General features: G+C 48.2%; 2 protein-coding genes across 2 annotated transcripts in view; one reads left to right on the top strand and one right to left on the bottom strand.

The window, feature by feature from the left end:
* Positions 1-4,133: 4,133 nt before the first annotated feature.
* On the bottom strand, positions 4,134-9,501 carry LOC107557332 (uncharacterized). Its single transcript, XM_016240717.1, has 4 exons — positions 9,420-9,501; positions 9,262-9,332; positions 6,680-6,715; positions 4,134-6,423 (listed from the first exon to the last, which is right to left on the bottom strand). Exons 1-4 carry the CDS (start codon positions 9,499-9,501, stop codon positions 4,198-4,200), a joined length of 2,415 nt encoding a protein of 804 aa, XP_016096203.1. The 3' UTR covers positions 4,134-4,197.
* Positions 9,366-22,576, top strand: part of LOC107557371 (serine/threonine-protein kinase WNK1-like) — a 19,029-nt gene continuing 5,818 nt past the window's right edge. The window contains exons 1-8 of the mRNA XM_016240766.1: positions 9,366-9,562; positions 19,373-19,521; positions 19,864-19,930; positions 20,111-20,209; positions 21,185-21,274; positions 21,515-21,694; positions 21,755-22,001; positions 22,497-22,552. Of these exons, the coding sequence (XP_016096252.1) occupies positions 9,500-9,562; positions 19,373-19,521; positions 19,864-19,930; positions 20,111-20,209; positions 21,185-21,274; positions 21,515-21,694; positions 21,755-22,001; positions 22,497-22,552 (951 nt within the window). The 5' untranslated portion in view covers positions 9,366-9,499. The remainder of the gene's footprint in view (positions 9,563-19,372; positions 19,522-19,863; positions 19,931-20,110; positions 20,210-21,184; positions 21,275-21,514; positions 21,695-21,754; positions 22,002-22,496; positions 22,553-22,576) is intronic.

The raw sequence follows: 22,576 nt of genomic DNA, 5'->3' as shown, positions 1-22,576 counted from the left end.
AGAAGTGGGTCCTACAGAAGTGAGTCCTGCAGAAGTTGTTTCAAGGGTTGTAGTTTCTATAGAAGTAGTGCCAATGGTAGTAGATTCTACAAAAGTGGTGCCAAGGGTAGTAGTTTCTGCTGAAGTGGTTTCCAGGGTAGTAGTTTCTATAGAAGTGGGTCCTACAGAAGTGAGTCCTGCAGAAGTTGTTTCAAGGGTTGTAGTTTCTATAGAAGTAGTGCCAATGGTAGTAGATTCTACAAAAGTGGTGCCAAGGGTAGTAGTTTCTGCAGAAGTGGGTCCTGCAGAAATGGTGCCCAGAGTGGTAGATTCAACAGAAGTGGTGCCAGAGGTACTAGATTCTGCAGAAGTGGTTTCCAGGGTTGTAGTTTCTATTGAAGTAATGCCAATGGTAGTAGTTTCTGCAGAAGGGGTTCCAAGGGTACTAGTTTCTTCAGAAGCTGGTCCTGCAGAAGTGGTTTCCAGGGTAGTAGTTTCTACAGAAGTGGGTCCTGCAGAAGTGGTTTCCAGAGTTGTAGTTTCTACAGAAGTGGGTCCTGCAGAAGTGGTAGATTCTACAGAAGTGGTGCCAAAGGTACTAGTCTCTGCAGAAGTGGTGCCAAGGGTACTAGTCTCTGCAGAAGTGGTGCCAAGGGTACTAGTTTCTGCAGAAGCGGGTCTTGCATATGTGGTTTCCAGGACAGTAGCTTCTACAGAAGTGGTGCCAAGGTTAGTGGTTTCTGCAGAAGTGGGTACTGCAGAAGTGGTTTTCAGGGTAGTAGTTTCTACAGAAGATGTGTCCAGAGTAGTCGTTTCTGCAGAAGTGGGTGCTGCAAAAGTGGTTTCCAGGCTAGAACTTTCTAAAGAAGTGGTACCAAGGGTACTAGATTCTGCATTAGTGGTTCCCAGAGTGGTAGATTCAACAGAAGTGGTGCCAGAGATACTAGATTCTGCATTAGTGGTGCCCAGAATGGTAGAGTCAACAGAAGTGGTGCCAGAGGTACTAGATTCTGCAGAAGTGGGTGCTGCAGAAGTGGTTTTCAGGGTTGTAGTTTCTATAGAAGTAGTCCCAATGGTAGTAGTTTCAGCAGAAGTGGTGCCAAGGGTAGTGGTTTCTGCAGAAGTGGTTCCAAGGGTACTCGTTTCTTCAGAAACTGATCCTGCAGAAGTGGTTTCCAGGGTAGTAGTTTCTACAGAAGTGGGTGCTGCAGAAGTGGTTTTCAGGGTTGTAGTTTCTATAGAAGTAGTGCCAATGGTAGTAGTTTCTGCAGAAGTGGTGCCAAGGGTAGTGGTTTCTGCAGAAGTGGTTTCTAAGGTAGCAGTTTCTGCAGTAGTGGTTCCAATGGTAGTAGTTTCTGCAGAAGTAGGTCCTGTAGAAGTGGTTCCAAGGGTACTAGTTTCTTCAGAAGCTGGTCCTGCAGAAGTGGTTTCCAGGGTTGTAGTTTCTATAGAAGTAGTGCCAATGGTAGTAGTTTCTGCAGAAGTGGGTCCTGCAGAAGTGGTTTCAGGGGTACTAGTTTCTACAGAAGTGGTGCCAAGGGTAGTAGTTTCTGCAGAAGTGGGTCCTACAAAACGGGTTTCAAGTGTCATTGTTTCTTCAGAAGTGGTGCCAAAGGTACTAGATTCTGCAAAAGTTGTACCTAGGCTAGTAGTTTCTGTAGAAGGGGATTCTGCCAAAGTGGATTCCAGGTTAGTATTTTCTACAAAAGGTGTGCCAAGGGTACTAGTTTCTGCATTAGTTATGACCAAGCTAGACGTTTCTACAGAAGTGGTTCCAAGAGCAGTTGTTTCTGCAGAAGTGGTGCCAATGATGGTAGATTCTGCAGAAGTAATTTCCAGGGTAGTAGTTTCTCTGGAAATGGTTCCAAGAGTACTGGTTTCTGCAGAAGTTATGCCTAGGGTAATAGTTTCCACAGAAGTGGGTCCTGCAGAAGTGGTTTCAAGGGTAGTAGCTTCTGTAGAAGAGGGTGCTGCAGCAGTGGTTTCAAAGAAAATAGTTTCTACAGAAACCGCTCCAAGGGTAGAAATGTCTGCAGAAGTAGTTTCAGGAGCAGTAGTTTCTACAGAAGTGGTGCCAAGGGTAGTGGTTTCTGCAGAAGTGGTTTCCAGGATAGTTTCTGCAGAAGTGATGCCCAGAGTGGTAGCTCCTGCAGAAGTTGTCCCCAGGGTAGTAATTTCTACAAAAGTGGAACCAAGGGTACTAGATTCTGCAGAAGTGGTGCCAGGAGTAGTACTTTCTACAGAAGTGTTGCCAAATGTACTAGTTCCTGTAGAAGTGGTGCCCACAGTAATAGTTTCTACAGAAGTGGTGCCAAGGGTAGTAGCTTTTGCAGAAATTGTGCCCAGGGTAGTAATTTCTACGTAAGTGGCACCAAAGATAGTGGTTTCTGCAAAAGTGGTTTCCACGGTAGTAGTTTCTACAGAAGTAGTGACAAAGGTAGTAGCTTCTGCAGAAATGGTGCCAAGGGTAGAAGTTACTGCAGAAGTGGGTTCTGTAGAAGTGATGGCCAAAGTGGTAGATTCTACAGAAGTGGTACCAAGAGGAGTAGTTTTTGCAAATGTGGGTCCTGCAGAAGTGGTGCCAAGGGTAGAAGTTACTGCAGAAGTGGGTTCTGTATAAGTGATGGCCAAAGTGGTAGATTCTACAGAAGTGGTACCAAGAGGAGTAGTTTTTGCAAATGTGGGTCCTGCAGAAGTGGTGCCAAGGGTAGTGGTTTCTGCAGAAGTGGGTCCTGCAGATGTGGTTTTCAGGGTAATATTTTCTACAGAAGTTGGTCCTGTAGAAGTGGGGCCCAGATTGGTAGATTCTATAGAAGTGGTGCCAAATGTACTAGCTTCTGCAGAAGTGGTTCCCAGTGTAGTATTTTCTACAGAAGACGTGTCAAGGGTAGTAGTTTCTGCAGAAGTGGGTCCTGCATATGAGGTTTCCAGGATAGCACTTTCTACAGAAGTGATGCCAAGGGTAGTAGTTTCTGCAGAAGTGGGTCCTGCAGATGTGGTTTCCAGGATAGTAGTTTCTACAGGGTAGATTCTACAGAAGTGGTACCAAGAGGAGTAGTTTTTGCAAATGTGGGTCCTGCAGAAGTGGTGCCAAGGGTAGTGGTTTCTGCAGAAGTGGGTCCTGCAGATGTGGTTTTCAGGGTAATATTTTCTACAGAAGTTGGTCCTGTAGAAGTGGGGCCCAGATTGGTAGATTCTATAGAAGTGGTGCCAAATGTACTAGCTTCTGCAGAAGTGGTTCCCAGTGTAGTATTTTCTACAGAAGACGTGTCAAGGGTAGTAGTTTCTGCAGAAGTGGGTCCTGCATATGAGGTTTCCAGGATAGCACTTTCTACAGAAGTGATGCCAAGGGTAGTAGTTTCTGCAGAAGTGGGTCCTGCAGATGTGGTTTGCAGGATAGTAGTTTCTACAGAAGTGGGGGCAAGGGTAGTAGTTTCTGCAGAAGTGGGTCCTGCATATGAGGTTTCCAGGATAGCACTTTCTACAGAAGTGATGCCAAGGGTAGCAGCTTCTGCAGAAGTGGGTCCTGCATATGAGGTTTCCAGGATAGCACTTTCTACAGAAGTGATGCCAAGGGTAGCAGCTTCTGCAGAAGTGGGTCCTGCAGATGTGGTTTCCAGGATAGTAGTTTCTACAGAAGCGGTGGCAAGGTTAGTAGTTTCTTCAGAAGTGGGTCCTGCAGATAAGGTTTCCAGGATAGTAGTTTCTACAGAAGTTGTGGCAAGGGTAGTAGTTTCTGCAGAAGTGGGTCCTGCAGATGTGGTTTCCAGGATAGTAATTTTTGCAGAAGTGGGTCCTGCAGATGTGGTTTTCAGGATAGTCGTTTCTACAGACGTGGTGCCAAGGGTAGTAGTTTCTGCAGAAGTGGGTCCTGCAGATGTGGTTTCCAGGATAGTAGTTTTTGCAGAAGTGGTGGCAAGGTTAGTCGTTTCTGCAAAAGTGGGTCCTGCAGATGTGGTTTCCAGGATAGTAGTTTTTGCAGAAGTGGGTCCTGCAGAAGTGGTTTCCAGGGTAGTATTTTCTACAGAAGTGGGTCCTGCAGATGTGGTTTCCAGGATAGTAGTTTTTGCAGAAGTGGGTCCTGCAGAAGTGGTTTCCAGGGTAGTATTTTCTACAGAAGTGGGTCCTGCAGATGTGATTTCTAGGATAGTAGTTTCTACAGAAGTGGTGACAAGGGTAGTATTTTCTGCAGAAGTGGTTTCCAGGGTAGCAGTTTCTTCAGAAGTGGGTCCTGCATATGTGGTTTCCAGGATAGTAGTTTCTACAGAAGTGGTGCCAAGGGTACGAGTCTCCGCAGAAGTGGTGCCAAGGGGACGAGTCTCTGCAGAAGTGGCGCCAAGGGTACGAGTCTCCGCAGAAGTGGTGCCAAGGGGACGAGTCTCTGCAGAAGTGGCGCCAAGGGTACGAGTCTCCGCAGAAGTGGTGCCAAGGGGACGAGTCTCTGCAGAAGTGGCGCCAAGGGTACGAGTCTCCGCAGAAGTGGTGCCAAGGGGACGAGTCTCTGCAGAAGTGGCGCCAAGGGTACGAGTCTCCGCAGAAGTGGTGCCAAGGGGACGAGTCTCTGCAGAAGTGGCGCCAAGGGTACGAGTCTCCGCAGAAGTGGTGCCAAGGGGACGAGTCTCTGCAGAAGTGGCGCCAAGGGTACGAGTCTCCGCAGAAGTGGTGCCAAGGGGACGAGTCTCTGCAGAAGTGGCGCCAAGGGTACGAGTCTCCGCAGAAGTGGTGCCAAGGGGACGAGTCTCTGCAGAAGTGGCGCCAAGGGTACGAGTCTCCGCAGAAGTGGTGCCAAGGGGACGAGTCTCTGCAGAAGTGGCGCCAAGGGTACGAGTCTCCGCAGAAGTGGTGCCAAGGGGACGAGTCTCTGCAGAAGTGGCGCCAAGGGTACGAGTCTCCGCAGAAGTGGTGCCAAGGGGACGAGTCTCTGCAGAAGTGGCGCCAAGGGTACGAGTCTCCGCAGAAGTGGTGCCAAGGGGACGAGTCTCTGCAGAAGTGGCGCCAAGGGTACGAGTCTCCGCAGAAGTGGTGCCAAGGGGACGAGTCTCTGCAGAAGTGGCGCCAAGGGTACGAGTCTCCGCAGAAGTGGTGCCAAGGGGACGAGTCTCTGCAGAAGTGGCGCCAAGGGTACGAGTCTCCGCAGAAGTGGTGCCAAGGGGACGAGTCTCTGCAGAAGTGGCGCCAAGGGTACGAGTCTCCGCAGAAGTGGTGCCAAGGGGACGAGTCTCTGCAGAAGTGGCGCCAAGGGTACGAGTCTCCGCAGAAGTGGTGCCAAGGGGACGAGTCTCTGCAGAAGTGGCGCCAAGGGTACGAGTCTCCGCAGAAGTGGTGCCAAGGGGACGAGTCTCTGCAGAAGTGGCGCCAAGGGTACGAGTCTCCGCAGAAGTGGTGCCAAGGGGACGAGTCTCTGCAGAAGTGGCGCCAAGGGTACGAGTCTCCGCAGAAGTGGTGCCAAGGGGACGAGTCTCTGCAGAAGTGGCGCCAAGGGTACGAGTCTCCGCAGAAGTGGTGCCAAGGGGACGAGTCTCTGCAGAAGTGGCGCCAAGGGTACGAGTCTCCGCAGAAGTGGTGCCAAGGGGACGAGTCTCTGCAGAAGTGGCGCCAAGGGTACGAGTCTCCGCAGAAGTGGTGCCAAGGGGACGAGTCTCTGCAGAAGTGGCGCCAAGGGTACGAGTCTCCGCAGAAGTGGTGCCAAGGGGACGAGTCTCTGCAGAAGTGGCGCCAAGGGTACGAGTCTCCGCAGAAGTGGTGCCAAGGGGACGAGTCTCTGCAGAAGTGGCGCCAAGGGTACGAGTCTCCGCAGAAGTGGTGCCAAGGGGACGAGTCTCTGCAGAAGTGGCGCCAAGGGTACGAGTCTCCGCAGAAGTGGTGCCAAGGGGACGAGTCTCTGCAGAAGTGGCGCCAAGGGTACGAGTCTCCGCAGAAGTGGTGCCAAGGGGACGAGTCTCTGCAGAAGTGGCGCCAAGGGTACGAGTCTCCGCAGAAGTGGTGCCAAGGGGACGAGTCTCTGCAGAAGTGGCGCCAAGGGTACGAGTCTCCGCAGAAGTGGTGCCAAGGGGACGAGTCTCTGCAGAAGTGGCGCCAAGGGTACGAGTCTCCGCAGAAGTGGTGCCAAGGGGACGAGTCTCTGCAGAAGTGGCGCCAAGGGTACGAGTCTCCGCAGAAGTGGTGCCAAGGGGACGAGTCTCTGCAGAAGTGGCGCCAAGGGTACGAGTCTCCGCAGAAGTGGTGCCAAGGGGACGAGTCTCTGCAGAAGTGGCGCCAAGGGTACGAGTCTCCGCAGAAGTGGTGCCAAGGGGACGAGTCTCTGCAGAAGTGGCGCCAAGGGTACGAGTCTCCGCAGAAGTGGTGCCAAGGGGACGAGTCTCTGCAGAAGTGGTGCCAAGGGTACGAGTCTCTGCAGAAGTGGCGCCTAGGATAGTAGTCTCTGCAGAAGTTGTGCCCAGGGTACTAGTTTCTGCAGAATTGGGTGCTGTAGATGTGGTTTCCAGGGTTGTCATCTGTACAGAAGTTGTGTCCAGGGTAGTCATTTCTGCAGAAGTGGGTGCTGCAAAAGTGGTTTCCAGGGTTGTAGATTCTACAGAAGTGGGTGCTGCAGAAGTGGTTTCCAGGGTTTTAGTTTCGATTGGAGTAGTGCCCATGGTACTAGTTTCTATTGGAGTAGTGCCCATGGTACTAGTTTCTATTGGAGTAGTGCCCATGGTACTAGTTTCAGCAGAAGTAGTTTCCAGGGTAGTAGTTTCTACAGAAGTGAGTGCTGCAGAAGTGGTTTCCAAAGTTTTAGGTCAAGGGCAGTAGTTTCTACAAAAGTGATGCCAAGGGTAGTAGTTTCTACAGAAGGGGTCTCAAGGGCAGCAATTTCTGCATAAGTGGGTCCTGCAAAAGTGGTGCCAAGGGTAGCCGTCTCTGCAGAAGTGGTGCCAAGGGTAGCCGTCTCTGCAGAAGTGGAGCCAAGGGTAGCGGTCTCTGCAGAAGCGGGAGGGTAGCCGTCTCTGCAGAAGTGGTGCCAAGGGTAGCCGTCTCTGCAGAAGTGGTGCCAAGGGTAGCCGTCTCTGCAGAAGTGGTGCCAAGGGTAGCCGTCTCTGCAGAAGTGGTGCCAAGGGTAGCCGTCTCTGCAGAAGTGGTGCCAAGGGTAGCCGTCTCTGCAGAAGTGGTGCCAAGGGTAGCCGTCTCTGCAGAAGTGGTGCCAAGGGTAGCCGTCTCTGCAGAAGTGGTGCCAAGGGTAGCCGTCTCTGCAGAAGTGGTGCCAAGGGTAGCCGTCTCTGCAGAAGTGGTGCCAAGGGTAGCCGTCTCTGCAGAAGTGGTGCCAAGGGTAGCCGTCTCTGCAGAAGTGGTGCCAAGGGTAGCCGTCTCTGCAGAAGTGGTGCCAAGGGTAGCCGTCTCTGCAGAAGTGGTGCCAAGGGTAGCCGTCTCTGCAGAAGTGGTGCCAAGGGTAGCCGTCTCTGCAGAAGTGGTGCCAAGGGTAGCCGTCTCTGCAGAAGTGGTGCCAAGGGTAGCCGTCTCTGCAGAAGTGGTGCCAAGGGTAGCCGTCTCTGCAGAAGTGGTGCCAAGGGTAGCCGTCTCTGCAGAAGTGGTGCCAAGGGTAGCCGTCTCTGCAGAAGTGGTGCCAAGGGTAGCCGTCTCTGCAGAAGTGGTGCCAAGGGTAGCCGTCTCTGCAGAAGTGGTGCCAAGGGTAGCCGTCTCTGCAGAAGTGGTGCCAAGGGTAGCCGTCTCTGCAGAAGTGGTGCCAAGGGTAGCCGTCTCTGCAGAAGTGGTGCCAAGGGTAGCCGTCTCTGCAGAAGTGGTGCCAAGGGTAGCCGTCTCTGCAGAAGTGGTGCCAAGGGTAGCCGTCTCTGCAGAAGTGGTGCCAAGGGTAGCCGTCTCTGCAGAAGTGGTGCCAAGGGTAGCCGTCTCTGCAGAAGTGGGTACTGCAGAAGTGGTTTCCAGGGTAAAAGCTTCTTCAAAATTGGTGCCAAGGGTACTAGATTCTGCAAAAGTGGTTTCCAGGGTTTTAGTTTCTATAGTTGTGCCCATGGTACTAGTTTCTGCAGAAGTGGTGCTAAGGGTAGTGCTTTCTTCAGAAGTGGTTTCAGGGGCAGTAGTTTCTACAGAAGTGGTGGCAAGGAAAGTAGTTTCTGCATAAGTGTGTCCTGTAGAAGTGGTTTGCAGAGTAGTAGTTTCTACAGAAGTGGTTCCTAGTGTAGAACTTTCTACAGAAGAGGTGTCAAGGGTAATAGTTTCTGCAGTAGTTGTGCCCAGGGTAGTAGTTTCTGTAGAAGTGGGTCCAGCAGAAGTGGTTTCCAGAGTAGAAGTTTCTACAAAAGTGGTGCCAAGGGTAGTAGTTTCTGCAGAAGTGGTTTCCAGGGTTGTAGTTTCTATAGAAGTTGTACCCATGGTTCTAGTTTCTACAAAAGTTGGGGCAAGGGTAGTAATTTCTGCAAAAGTGGTGCCAATGGTAATAGTTTCTGCAGAAGTGGTTTCCAGGGTTGTAGTTTCTATAGAAGTTGTACCCATGGTTCTAGTTTCTACAAAAGTTGGGGCAAGGGTAGTAATTTCTGCAGAAGTGGTGCCAAGGGTAGTGGTTTCTGCAGAAGTGGGTGCTGCAGAAGTGGTTTCCAGGGTTGTAGATTCTATAGAAGTAGAGCCAAGGGTAGTCGTCACTGCATTAGTTTTGCCCAGGGTAGTAGTTTCTACAGAAGGGGTTTCAAGGGCAGTAGTTTCTACAAAAGTGATGCCAAGGGTAGTAGTTTCTATAGAAGGCGTCTCAAGGGCAGCAATTTCTGCAGAAGTGGGTCCTGCAAAAGTGGTTTCCAGGGTAGTATTTTCTACAAAAGGTGTGCCAAGGGTAGTAGTTTCAGCAGAAGTTTTGTCCAGGCTAACAGTTTCTACGGAAGTGGTCCCAAGGGTAGTTGTTTCTGCAGAAGTGGTGCCAAGGATAGTAGTTTCTGTAAAAGTGAGTCCTGCAGAAGTGGTGCCAAGAGTTGTAGATTCTACAGAAGGTGTGCCAAGGGTAGTAGTTTCTGAAGAAGTTTTGTCCAGGCTAGTAGTTTCTACAGAAGTGGTGCCAAGGGTAGCAGATTCTGCAGAAGTTGTGCCCAGAGATGTAGGTTTAACAGTAGTAGAGCCAAGGGTACTAGTTTCTGCAAAAGTTGTGCCCATGGTACTAGTTTCTGCAGAAGTAGGTCCTGCAGAAGTATTTCCAAGGGTACTAGTTTCTGCAGAAGTTGTCCCCGGGGTAGTAATTTCTACAAAAGTGGTGCCAATGGTAATAGTTTCTGCAGAAGTGGTTTCAGGGGTAGTAGTTCCTACAAAAGTGATGCCAAGGGTAGTAGTTTCTATTGAAGGCGTCTCAAGGGCAGCAATTTCTGCAGAAGTGGGTCCTGCAAAAGTGGTTTCCAGGGTAGTATTTTCTACAAAAGGTGTGCCAAGGGTAGTAGTTTCTGAAGAAGTTTTGTCCAGGCTAGTACTTTCTACAGAAGTGGTGCCAAGGGTAGCAGATTCTGCAGAAGTGGTTTCAGGGGCAGTAGTTTCGACAGAAGTTGTGCCCATGGTACTAGTTTCTGCAGAAGTGGTTTCAGGGGCAGTAGTTTCTACAAAAGGTGTGCCAAGGGTACTAGTTTCTTCAAAAGTGGTTTCCAGGGTAGTATTTTCTACAAAAGGTGTGCCAAGGGTAGTTGTTTCTGCAGAAGTGGTGCCCAGAGTTGCAGATTCTACAGAAGTGGTGCCAAGGATAGTAGTTTCTATAGTAGTGGGTTCTGCAGAAGTGGTGTCCAGAGTTGTAGATTCTACAGAAGTGGTGCCAAGGGTAGTTGTTTCTGCAGAAGTGGTGCCCAGAGTTGCAGATTCTACAGAAGTGGTGCCAAGGATAGTAGTTTCTGTAAAAGTGGGTCCTGCAGAAGTGGTGTCCAGAGTTGTAGATTCTACAGAAGTGGTGCCAAGGGTAGTAGTTTCTGCAGAAGTGGGTCCTGCATATGAGGTTTCCAGGATAGCAGTTTCTACAGAAGTGGTGGAAAGGGTAGTGGTTTCTGCAGAAGTGGGTCCTGCATATGTGGTTTCCAGGATAGTAGTTTCTACAGAAGTTGTGCCAAGGGCAGTACTTTCAGCAGAAATGGGTCCTGCATATGTGGTTTCCAGGACAGTATTTTCTACAGAAGTGGTATCCAGAGTGGTATATTCAACAGAAGTGGCAAAAAGCATAGTTTTTTCTACAGAAGTGGTGCCAAGGTTAGTAGTTTCTACAGAAGTGAGTGCTGCAGAACTGCTTTCTAGGGTAGAAGATTCTGCAGAAGTGGTGCCAAGGGTACTAGTCTCTGCAGAAGTGGGTCCTGCAGAAGTGGTTTCCCGGGTAGTATTTTCTACAGAACTAGCGCTAAGGGTAGAAGATTCTGCAGAGGTGGTTTCCAGGATAGTAGTTTCTACAGAAGTGGTTCCAGAGATAATAGTTTCTGTAAAAGTTGTGCCCAGGGTACTAGTTTCTACAGAAGTAGTGCCAAGGGCAGTAGTTTCTGCAGAAGTGGGTGCTGTAGATGTGGTTTCCAGGGATGTAGTTTCTATGGAAGTGGTGCCAAGGGTTGTAGTTTCTGCCGAAGTGGGTACTGCAGAAGTGGTTTCCAGGGTAAAAGTTTCTTCAAAATTGGTGCCAAGGGTACTAGTCTCTGCAGAAGTGGGTCCTGCAGAAGTGGTTTCCCGGGTAGTATTTTCTACAGAACTAGCGCTAAGGGTAGAAGATTCTGCAGAGGTGGTTTCCAGGATAGTAGTTTCTACAGAAGTGGTTCCAGAGATAATAGTTTCTGTAAAAGTTGTGCCCAGGGTACTAGTTTCTACAGAAGTAGTGCCAAGGGCAGTAGTTTCTGCAGAAGTGGGTGCTGTAGATGTGGTTTCCAGGGATGTAGTTTCTATGGAAGTGGTGCCAAGGGTTGTAGTTTCTGCCGAAGTGGGTACTGCAGAAGTGGTTTCCAGGGTAAAAGTTTCTTCAAAATTGGTGCCAAGGGTACTAGTCTCTGCAGAAGTGGGTCCTGCAGAAGTGGTTTCCCGGGTAGTATTTTCTACAGAACTAGCGCTAAGGGTAGAAGATTCTGCAGAGGTGGTTTCCAGGATAGTAGTTTCTACAGAAGTGGTTCCAGAGATAATAGTTTCTGTAAAAGTTGTGCCCAGGGTACTAGTTTCTACAGAAGTAGTGCCAAGGGCAGTAGTTTCTGCAGAAGTGGGTGCTGTAGATGTGGTTTCCAGGGATGTAGTTTCTATGGAAGTGGTGCCAAGGGTTGTAGTTTCTGCCGAAGTGGGTACTGCAGAAGTGGTTTCCAGGGTAAAAGTTTCTTCAAAATTGGTGCCAAGGGTACTAGTCTCTGCAGAAGTGGGTCCTGCAGAAGTGGTTTCCCGGGTAGTATTTTCTACAGAACTAGCGCTAAGGGTAGAAGATTCTGCAGAGGTGGTTTCCAGGATAGTAGTTTCTACAGAAGTGGTTCCAGAGATAATAGTTTCTGTAAAAGTTGTCAAAAGTGGTTTCCAGGGTAGTATTTTCTACAAAAGGTGTGCCAAGGGTAGTAGTTTCTGAAGAAGTTTTGTCCAGGCTAGTACTTTCTACAGAAGTGGTGCCAAGGGTAGTTGTTTCTGCAGAAGTGGTGCCCAGAGTTGCAGATTCTACAGAAGTGGTGCCAAGGATAGTAGTTTCTGTAAAAGTGGGTCCTGCAGAAGTGGTGTCCAGAGTTGTAGATTCTACAGAAGTGGTGCCAAGGATAGTAGTTTCTGTAAAAGTGGGTCCTGCAGAAGTGGTGTCCAGAGTTGTAGATTCTACAGAAGTGGTGCCACGGGTAGTAGTTTCTGCAGAAGTGGGTCCTGCATATGAGGTTTCCAGGATAGCAGTTTCTACAGAAGTGGTGGAAAGGGTAGTGGTTTCTGCAGAAGTGGGTCCTGCATATGTGGTTTCCAGGATAGTAGTTTCTACAGAAGTTGTGCCAAGGGCAGTACTTTCAGCAGAAATGGGTCCTGCATATGTGGTTTCCAGGACAGTATTTTCTACAGAAGTGGTATCCAGAGTGGTATATTCAACAGAAGTGGCAAAAAGCATAGTTTTTTCTACAGAAGTGGTGCCAAGGTTAGTAGTTTCTACAGAAGTGAGTGCTGCAGAACTGCTTTCTAGGGTAGAAGATTCTGCAGAAGTGGTGCCAAGGGTACTAGTCTCTGCAGAAGTGGGTCCTGCAGAAGTGGTTTCCCGGGTAGTATTTTCTACAGAACTAGCGCTAAGGGTAGAAGATTCTGCAGAGGTGGTTTCCAGGATAGTAGTTTCTACAGAAGTGGTGTCCAGGGTAGTAGTCTCTGCAGAAGTGGTTCCAGAGATAATAGTTTCTGTAAAAGTTGTGCCCAGGGTACTAGTTTCTACAGAAGTAGTGCCAAGGGCAGTAGTTTCTGCAGAAGTGGGTGCTGTAGATGTGGTTTCCAGGGATGTAGTTTCTATGGAAGTGGTGCCAAGGGTTGTAGTTTCTGCCGAAGTGGGTACTGCAGAAGTGGTTTCCAGGGTAAAAGTTTCTTCAAAATTGGTGCCAAGGGTACTAGTCTCTGCAGAAGTGGTTCCAGAGATAATAGTTTCTGTAAAAGTTGTGCCCAGGGTACTAGTTTCTACAGAAGTAGTGCCAAGGGCAGTAGTTTCTGCAGAAGTGGGTACTGCAGAAGTGGTTTCCAGGGTAAAAGTTTCTTCAAAATTGGTGCCAAGGGTACTAGATTCTGCATTAGTGGTGCCCAGAATGGTAGATTCAACCGCAGTGGTGCCAGAGGTACTAGATTCTGCAGAAGTGTTTTCCAGGGAAATAGATTCTATCGAAGTAGTGCCAATGGTAGTAGTTTCTGCAGAAGTTGTGCCCATGGTACTAGTTTCTGCAGAAGTGGGTCCAGCAGAAGTGGTTTGCAGAGTAGTAGTTTCTACAGAAGTGGTTCCTAGTGTAGTACTTTCTACAGAAGAGGTGTCAAGGGTAGTAGTTTCTACAGAAGTGGTGCCAAGGGTAGCAGATTCTGCAGAAGTGGTGCCAAGAGATTTAGGTTTAACAGAAGTAGAGCCAAGGGTAGTAGTTTCTGCAGAATTGGTTTCCAGGGTTGTAGTTTCTATAGAAGTTGTACCCATGGTACTAGTTTCTACAAAAGTTGGGGCCAGGGTAGTAATTTCTACAAAAGTGGTGCCAATGGTAATAGTTTCTGCAGAAGGGGTTTCAGGGGCAGTAGTTTCTACAGAAGGTGTGCTAAGTGTACTAGTTTCTGCAGAAGTGGTTTCAGGGGTAGTAGTTCCTACAAAAGTGATGCCAAGGGTAGTAGTTTCTATAGAAGGCGTCTCAAAGGCACCAATTTCTGCAGAAGTGGGTCCTGCAAAAGTGGTTTCCAGGGTTGTATTTTCTACAAAAGGTGTGCCAAGGGTAGTAGTTTCAGCAGAAGTTTTGTCCAGGCTAATAGTTTCTACAGAAGTGGTGCCCAGAGTTGTAGGTTTAACAGACATAGAGCCAAGGGTACTAGTTTCTGCAAAAGTTGTGCCCATGGTACTCGTTTCTGCAGAAGTAGGTCCTGCAGAAGTGGTTCCAAGGGTACAAGTTTCTGCAGAAGTTGTCCCCAGGGTAGTAATTTCTACAAAAGTGGTGCCAAGGGTACTAGTTTCTACAAAAGTGGTTTCCAGGGTAGTATTTTCTACAAAAGGTGTGCCAAGGGTAGTTATTTCTGCAGAAGTGGTGCCCAGAGTTGTAGATTCTACAGAACTGGTGTCAAGTGTAGTTGTTTCTACAGAAGTGGTGCCCAGAGTTGTAGATTCTACAGAAGTGGTGCCAAGGATAGTAGTTTCTAAGGAAGTGGGTCTTGCAGAAGTGGTTTCCAGGATAGCAGTTTCTACAGAAGTGGTGGCAAGGGTAGTAGTTTCTGCAGAAGTGGGTCCTGCATATGAGGTTTCCAGGATAGCAGTTTCTACAGAAGTGGTGGCAAGGGTAGAAGATTCTGCAGTAGTGGTGGTAAGGGTAGAAGATTCTGCAGAAGTGGTGGCAAGGGTAGTAGTCTCTGCAGAAGTGGTGCCAGGGGTACTAGTTTCTGTAAAAGTTGTGCCCAGGGTACTAGTTTCTACAGAAGTTGTGCCCAGGGTAGTAGATTCTGCAGAAGTGGTTACTGCAGATGTGGTTTCCAGGATAGAAGTTTCTACGAAAGTGGTGCCAAGGGTAGTAGTGGTTTCCAGGGTAAAAGTTTCTTCAAAATTGGTGCCAAGGGTACTAGATTCTGCATTAGTGGTGCCCAGAATGGTAGATTCAACCGCAGTGGTGCCAGAGGTACTAGATTCTGCAGAAGTGTTTCAAGGGTAGTAGTTTCTGCAGAAGTGGGTCCTGCATATGAGGTTTCCAGGATAGCAGTTTCTACAGAAGTGGTGGCAAGGGTAGAAGATTCTGCAGTAGTGGTGGTAAGGGTAGAAGATTCTGCAGAAGTGGTGGCAAGGGTAGTAGTCTCTGCAGAAGTGGTGCCCAGAGTGGTAGATTCAACAGAAGTTGTGCAAGAGGTACTTGTTTCTGCAGAAGTGGTGTCCAGGGTACTAGTTTCTATAAAAGTTGTGGCAAGGGTAGTAGTTTCTACAGAAGTGGTGCCAAAGATACTAGTTTCTACAGAAGTGGTGCCAAGGGTAGTAGTTTCTACAGAAGTGGTGCCAAAGATACTAGTTTCTACAGAAGTGGTGCCAAGGGTAGTAGTTTCTGCAGAAATGGGTCCTGCAGAAGTAGTTTCCAGTGTAGAACTTTCTACAGAAGTGGTGCCAAGGGTAGTAGTTTCTGCATAAGTGTGTCCTGTAGAAGTGGTTTGCAGAGTAGTACTTTCTGCAGAAGTTGAGCCCAGGGTAGTAGTTTCTGTAGAAGTGGGTCCAGCAGAAGTGGTTTCCAGAGAAGAAGTTTCTACAAAAGTGGTGCCATGTGTAGTAGTTTCTACAGAAGTGGTTTCCAGGGTTGTAGTTTCTGTAGAAGTGTGTCCTGTAGAAGTGGTTTGCAGAGTAGTACTTTCTGCAGAAGTTGAGCCCAGGGTAGTAGTTTCTGTAGAAGTGGGTCCAGCAGAAGTGGTTTCCAGAGAAGAAGTTTCTACAAAAGTGGTGCCATGTGTAGTAGTTTCTACAGAAGTGGTTTCCAGGGTTGTAGTTTCTGTAGAAGTGTGTCCTGTAGAAGTGGTTTGCAGAGTAGTACTTTCTGCAGAAGTAGTGCCAACGGTAGTAGTTTCTGCAGAAGTGGGTCTTGCATATGTGGTTTCCAGGATAGTAGTTTCTGCAGAAGTGGGTCCTGTATATGTGGTTTCCAGGATAGTAGTCTCTACAGAAGTGCTTTCCAGGGTAGTAGTCTCTACAGATGTGCTTCCCAGGGTAGTAGTCTCTACAGAAGTGCTTCCCAGGGTAGTAGTTTCTGCAGAACTAGTGAGTGCTGCAGAACTGCTTTCTAGGGTAGCGGTTTCTGCAGAAGTGGTTCCAAGGGAACTAGTTTCCAGTGTAGCATTTTCTGCAGAGCTGGTTCCCAGGGTAGTCGTCTCTGCAGAACTGGTGCCCAGGGTAGTCGTCTCTGCAGAACTGGTGCCCAGGGTAGTCGTCTCTGCAGAACTGGTGCCCAGGGTAGTCGTCTCTGCAGAACTGGTGCCCAGGGTAGTCGTCTCTGCAGAACTGGTGCCCAGGGTAGTCGTCTCTGCAGAACTGGTGCCCAGGGTAGTCGTCTCTGCAGAACTGGTGCCCAGGGTAGTCGTCTCTGCAGAACTGGTGCCCAGGGTAGTCGTCTCTGCAGAAGTAGAGCCAAGGTTAGTCGTCTCTGCAGAAGTGGTGCCCAGAGTGGTAGATTCTACAGAAGTGAAGCCAAGAGTAGTATTTTCTGCAGAAGTGGGTGCTGTAGATGTGGTTTCCAGGGTTGTAGTCTCTACAGAAGTGGTGCCAAGGGTAGTGGTTTCCACAGAAGGGGTGCCAAGGGTAGTAGCTTCTGGAGAAGAGGGTCCTGCAGATGTGGTTTCCAGGGCAATGGTTTCTACAGAAGGGGTGCCAAGGGTACTAGTTTCTGCAGAAGCTGCACCCAGGGTAGTAGTTTCTGGAGAAGTGGGTGCTGCAGCAGTGGTTTCAATAGTAGAAGTTTCTGTAAAAGTGTTTTCCAAAGTAGCAATTTCTACAGAAGTGGAACTAAGGGTACTAGTTTCTACAGAAATGGTGCCAAGGGTACTAGTTTCTACAGAAGTGGTGCCAAGGGTAGTAGTTTCTACAGAAGTAGTGCCAAGGGTAGTAGTTTCTGCAGAAGTGGGTTCTGCAGAAGTAGTTCCCAGTGTAGAACTTTCTACAGAAGGTGTGCCAAAGGTACTAGTTTCTGCAGAAGTGGTTTCAAGAGTAGTAGTTCCAAGAGTATTAGTTCCTACAAAAGTGATGACAAGGGTAGTAGTTTCTGCAGAAGTTTTGCCCAGGGTAGTAGTTTCTACAGAAGTGGGTCCTGCAAAAGTGGTTTCAAGTGTCGTTGTTTCTTCAGAAGTGGTGCCGAAGGTACTAGTTTCAGCAGAAATGGTGCCAAGGGTAGTGGTTTCAGCAGAAGTGGTTTCCAGGGTAGTGGTTTCAACAGAAGTAGAGCCAAGGGTAGTCGTCTCTGCAGAAGTGGTGCCAAGGGTAGTGGTTTCTTCAGAAGTGGTTTCTAAGATAGCAGATTCTGCAGAAGTGGTGCCAAGGGTAGTAGTTTCTGCAGAAGTGGGTGCTGCAGAAGTGGTTTTCAGGGTTGTAGTTTCTATAGAAGTAGAGCCAACAGTAGTAGTTTCTGCAGAGGAAGGTCCTGTAGAAGTGGTTCCAAGGGTACTAGTTTCTGCAGAAGTGGTTTCAGAAGCAGTACTTTCTACAGAAGTGGGTCTTGCAGAAGTGGTTTCCAGGGTAATGGTTTCTACAGAAGGGGGCTCAAGGGTAGTAGCTTCTGTAGAAGTGGGTGATGCAGCAGTGGTTTCAAGAGTAGTAGTTTCTGCAAAAGTGTTTTCAGGAGCAGTAGTTTCTACAGAAGTTGTGCCAAGGGTACTAGTTTCTGCAGAAGTGGTGCCCACAGTACTAGTTTCTACAGAAGTGGTGCCAAGGGAAGTAGTTTCTGCAGAAGTGGGTCCTGCAAAAGTGGTTTCCAGGGTAGAAGTTTCTACAAAAGTGGTGCCAAGGGTACTAGTTTCTGCAGAAGTGGTGCCAAGGAAAGTAGTTTCTGCAGAAGTGGGTCCTGCAAAAGTGGTTTCCAGGGTAGTAGTTTCTACAGAAGGGGCGCCAAGGGTAGTAGTTTCTGCAGAAATGGTTTCCAGGGTAGTAGTTTCTACAGAAGTGGTTTCAGGAGCAGTAGTTTCTATAGAAGGTGTGCCAAGCATAGTAGCTTCTGTAGAAGTGGGTGCTGCAGCAGTGGTTTCAAGGTTAGTAGTTTCTGCAGAAGTTGTGCCCAGGGCAGTAGTTTCTGTAGAAGTGGGTCCTGCAGAAGTATTTTCCAGGGTAGTGGTTTCTACAGAAGTGGGTCCTGCAGATGTGGTTTCCAAGGTAGTGGTTTCTACAAAAGTGGTGCCAAGGGTATTGGTTTCCACAGAAGTGGTTCCAAGGGGAGTAGTTTCTGCAAATGTGGGTCCTGCAGAAGTGGTTTCTAGTGTAGTAGTTTCTACAGAAGTCATTATAAAGGTACTAGTTTCTGTAGAAACTGTGCCCAGGGTAGTAGTTTCTACAGATGTGGTGCCAAGGGTAGTGGGTCCTGCAGATGTGGTTTTCAGGGTAGTGGTTTCTGCAAAAGTGGGTCCTGCAGATGTGGTTTTCAGGGTAGTGGTTTCTGCAGAAGTGGGTCCTGCAGATGTGCTTTTCAGGGTAGTGGTTTCTGCAGAAGTGGTTCCAAGTGCACTAGTTTTGGCAAATGTTATGTCCATGGAACTAGTTTCTACAGAAGTTGTTCCTAGTGTAGTACTTTCTACAGAAGAGGTGTCAAGGGTAGTAGTTTCTGCAGAAGTTGTGCCCAGGGCAGTAGTTTCTGCAAAAGTGGGTCCTGTAGAAGTGGGGCCCAGAGTGGTAGATTCTACAGAAGTGGTGCCAAATGTACTAGCTTCTGCAGAAGTTGTGCCCAGTGTAGTACTTTCTACAGAGGAGATTCCAAGGGTAGTAGTTTCCACAGATGTCATGCCAAGAGTACTAGTTTCTACAGAAGTGGTGCCCAGGGTACTAGGTTCTACAGAAGAGGTGCCAAAGGTACTAGTTTCTACAGAAGTTGTGCCCAGGGTAGTAGTTTCTGCAGAAGTGGTGTTAAGTGTACTAGTTTTGGCAGAAGTTATGTCCAGGGAACTAGTTTCTACAGATGTGGTGCCAAAGGTACTAGTTTCTGCAGAAGTTGTGCCTAGGGTAGTACTTTCTACAGAAGTGGTGCCAAGGGTAGTAGCTTCTATAGAAGAGGTTCCAATTGTACTAGTTTCTGCAGAAGTTGTGCCCGGGGTAGTAGTTTCTGCAGAAGTGGGTCCTGTAGATGTGGTTTTCAGGATAGTGGTTTCTGCAGAAGTGGGTCCTGCAGATGTGGTTTTCAGGGTAGTGGTTTCTGCAGAAGTGGGTCCTGCAGATGTGGTGTCCAGGGAACTAGTTTCTACAGATGTGCTGCCAAAGGTACTAGTTTCTGCAGAAGTGGTTCCTAGTTTAGTACTTTCTACAGAAGAGGTGTCAAGGGAAGTAGTTTCTGCAGAAGTGGGTCCTGTAGAAGTGGGGCCCAGAGTGGTAGATTCTACAGAAGTGGTGCCAAATGTACTAGCTTCTGCAGAATCTGTGCCCAGGATAGTACTTTCTACAGAAGAGATTCCAAGGGTAGTAGTTTCCACAGATGTCATGCCAAGGGTACTAGTTTCTACAGAGGTAATGCCCAGGGTACTAGTTTCTACAGAAGAGATTCCAAGGGTAGTAGTTTCCACAGATGTCATGCCAAGGGTACTAGTTTCTACAGAGGTAATGCCCAGGGTACTAGTTTCTACAGAAGAGGTGCCAAGGGTAGTAGTTTCCACAGATGTTGTGCCAAGGGTACTATTTTCTACAGAAGTGGTGCCCAGGGTAGTAGTTTCTACAAAGAAAGTGCCAAGGGTACTAGTTTCTGCAGAAGTTGTGCCCAGGGTAGTAGTTACTACAGAAGTGGTGCCTACGGTACTAGTTTCTACAGAAGAGGTTCCAAGGGTAGTAGTTTCTGCAGAAGTGGTGCCAAGGGTACTAGTTTTGGCAGAGGTTATGTCCAGGGAACTAGTTTCTACAGATGTTGTGCCAAAGGTACTAGCTTCTGCAGAAGTGGTTCTCAGGGTAGTGCTTTCTACAGAAGTAGTTCCAAGTGTAGTAGTTTCTGCAGAATATGTGCCCAGGGTAGTAGGTTCTGTAGAAGTGGTTCCAAGTACACTAGTTTTGGCAGAGGTTATGTCCACAGAACTGGTTTCTACAGATGTGGTGCCAAAGGTACTAGCTTCTGCAGAAGTGGTTCCCAGGGTAGTACTTTCTACAGAAGAGGTGTCAAGGGTAGTAGTTTCTGCAGAAGTTGTGCCCGGGGTAGTAGTTTCTGTAGAAGTGGGTCCTGCAGAAGTGGTTTCCAGGGTAGTAGTTTCCACATACATCGTGCCAAGGGTACTAGTTTCTGCCAAAGTGGTTCCAAGGGTACTAGTTTCTGCAGAAGTGGTTCCAGGGGTACTAGTTTCTGCAGAAGTTATGCCCAGGGTAGTAGTTTCTGCATATGTGGTGCCAAGGTTACTAGTTTCTGCAGAAGTGGTGCCCAGAGTTGTAGATTCTAGAGAAGTACCAATGGTATTAGCTTTTGCAGAAGTGGGTGATGCAGAAGTGGTTTCCAGGGCAGTAGTTTCTACAGAATTGGTGCCAAATGTACTAGCTTCTGCAGAAGTTGTGCCCAGGGTAGTAGTTTCTACAGAAGAGATTCCAAGGGTAGTAGGTTCCACAGAAGTGGTGCCCAGGGTACTAGTTTCTACAGAAGAGGTGCCAAGGGTAGTAGTTTCTACAGAAGTGGTGCCCAGGGTACTAGTTTCTACAGAGGTAATGCCCAGGGTACTAGTTTCTACAGAGAAAGTGCCAAGGGTAGTAGTTTCTGCAGAAGTGGTTCCAAGGGTAGTAGTTACTACAGAAGTGGTGCCAAGGGTACTAGTTTCTGCAGAAGTAGTGCCCAGGGTAGTAGTTTCTACAGTAGAGGTTCCCATTGCACTAGTTTCTGCAGAAGTTGTGCCCAGGGTAGTAGTTTCTGCAGAAGTTGTTCCTAGTGTAGTACTTCCTACAGAAGAGGTGCCAAGGGTACCAGTTTTGGCAGAGGTTATGTCCAGGGAACTAGTTTCTGCAGAAGTGGTTCCTAGTGTAGTACTTTCTACAGAAGAGGTGTCAAGGGAAGTAGTTTCTGCAGAAGTTGTGCCCAGCGTAGTAGTTACCACAGAAGTGGTGCCTAGGGTACTAGTTTCTACAGAAGAGGTTCCAAGGGTAGTAATTTCTGCAGAAGTAGTGCCAAGGGTACTAGTTTTGGCAGAGGTTATGTCCAGGGAACTAGTTTCTGCAGAAGTGGTTCCTAGTGTAGTACTTTCTGCAGAAGAGGTGTCAAGGGTACTAGTTCCTGCAGAAGTTGTGCCCAGGGTAGTAGTTACTACAGAAGTGGTGCCTAGGGTACTAGTTTCTACAGAAGAGGTTCCAAGGGTAGTAATTTCTGCAGAAGTAGTGCCAAGGGTACTAGTTTTGGCAGAGGTTATGTCCAGGGAACTAGTTTCTGCAGAAGTGGTTCCTAGTGTAGTACTTTCTGCAGAAGAGGTGTCAAGGGAAGTAGTTTCTGCAGAAGTGGTTCCTAGTGTAGTACTTTCTGCAGAAGAGGTGTCAAGGGAAGTAGTTTCTGCAGAAGTGGGTCCTGTAGCAGTGGGTTCCAGAGTGGTAGATTCTACCGAAGTGGTGCCAAATGTACTAGCTTCTGCAGAAGTGGGTCCTGTAGCAGTAGGTCCCAGAGTAGTAGATTCTACCGAAGTGGTGCCAAATGTACTAGCTTCTGCAGAAGTGGGTCCTGTAGCAGTAGGTCCCAGAGTAGTAGATTCTACCGAAGTGGTGCCAAATGTACTAGCTTCTGCAGAAGTGGTTCCCAGGGTAGTGCTTTCTACAGAAGAAGTTCCAAGTGTAGTAGTTTCTGCAGAATATGTGCCCAGGGTAGTAGGTTCTGTAGAAGTGGTTCCAAGTACACTAGTTTTGGCAGAGGTTATGTCCACGGAACTGGTTTCTACAGATGTGGTGCCAAAGGTACTAGCTTCTGCAGAAGTGGTTCCCAGGGTAGTACTTTCTGCAGAAGTGGTGCCAAGGGTAGTAGTTTCTGCAGAAGTTGTGCCCAGGGTCGTAGTTTCTACAGAAGTGGTGCCAAGGGTACTAGTTTTGGCAGAGGTTATGTTCAGGGAACTAGTTTCTTCAGAAGTGGTTCCTACTGTAGTACTTTCTACAGAAGAGGTGTCAAGGGAAGTAGTTTCTGCAGAAGTGGGGCCCAGAGTTGTAGATTCTACAGAAGTGGTGCCAAATGTACTAGCTTCTGTAGAAGTGGTTCCCAGGGTAGTGCTTTCTACAGAAGAGGTTCCAAGGGTAGTAGTTTCTGCAGATGTTGTGCCCAGGGTAGTAGTTTCTGTAGAAGTGGTTCCAAGTGCACTAGTTTTGGCAGAGGTTATGTCCAGGGAACTAGTTTCTACAGATGTGGTGCCAAAGGTACTAGTTTCTGCAGAAGTTGTGCCCAGGGTAGTAGTTTCTACAGAAGTGGTGCCTATGGTACTAGTTTTGGCAGAGGTTATGTCCAGGGAACTAGTTCCTACAGATGTGGTGCCAAAGGTGCTAGTTTCTGCAGAAGAGGTGTCAAGGGTAGTAGTTTCTGCAGAAGTTGTGCCCGGGGTAGTAGTTTCTGCAGAAGTGGGTCCTGTAGCAGTGGGTCCCAGAGTGGTAGATTCTACAGAAGTGGTGCCAAATGTACTAGCTTCTGCAGAAGTTGTTCCCAGGGTAGTACTTTCTACAGAAGAGGTGTCAAGGGTAGTAGTTTCTGCAGAAGCTGTGCCCGGGGTAGTAGTTTCTGTAGAAGTGGGTCCTGCAGAAGTGGTTTCCAGGGTAGTAGTTTCCACATACATCGTGCCAAGGGTACTAGTTTCTGCCAAAGTGGTTTCCAGTGTAGTAGTTTCCACAGAAGCGGTGCCAAGTGTACTAGTTTCCGCGGAAGTTGTGCCCACGGTAGTACTTTCTACAGAAGAGGTGTCAAGGGTAGTAGTTTCTACAGATGTCGTGCCAAGGGTACTAGTTTCTACAGAGAAAGTGCCAAGGGTAGTAGTTTCTGCAGAAGTGGTTCCAAGGGTACTAGTTTTTACAGAAGCGGTGCCAAGGGCAGTAGTTTCTACAGAGGTAATGCCCAGGATACTAGTTTCTACAGAGGTAATGCCCAGGGTACTAGTTTCTACAGAGAAAGTGCCAAGGGTAGTAGTTTCTGCGGAAGTTGTGCCCACGGTAGTACTTTCTACAGAAGAGGTGTCAAGGGTAGTAGTTTCTACAGATGTCGTGCCAAGGGTACTAGTTTCTACAGAGAAAGTGCCAAGGGTAGTAGTTTCAGCAGAAGTGGTTCCAAGGGTACTAGTTTCTGCAGAAGTGGTGCCAAGGGTACTAGTTTCT

The sequence above is a fragment of the Sinocyclocheilus grahami genome, unplaced genomic scaffold (assembly GCF_001515645.1).
Source record: "Sinocyclocheilus grahami isolate Dianchi unplaced genomic scaffold, SAMN03320097.WGS_v1.1 scaffold599.1, whole genome shotgun sequence".
In the NCBI taxonomy this organism is placed as follows: Eukaryota; Metazoa; Chordata; class Actinopteri; order Cypriniformes; family Cyprinidae; genus Sinocyclocheilus; species Sinocyclocheilus grahami.
Note: the sequence above shows the minus strand (reverse complement) of the source record. Positions and strands in the feature narration are given on the sequence as shown.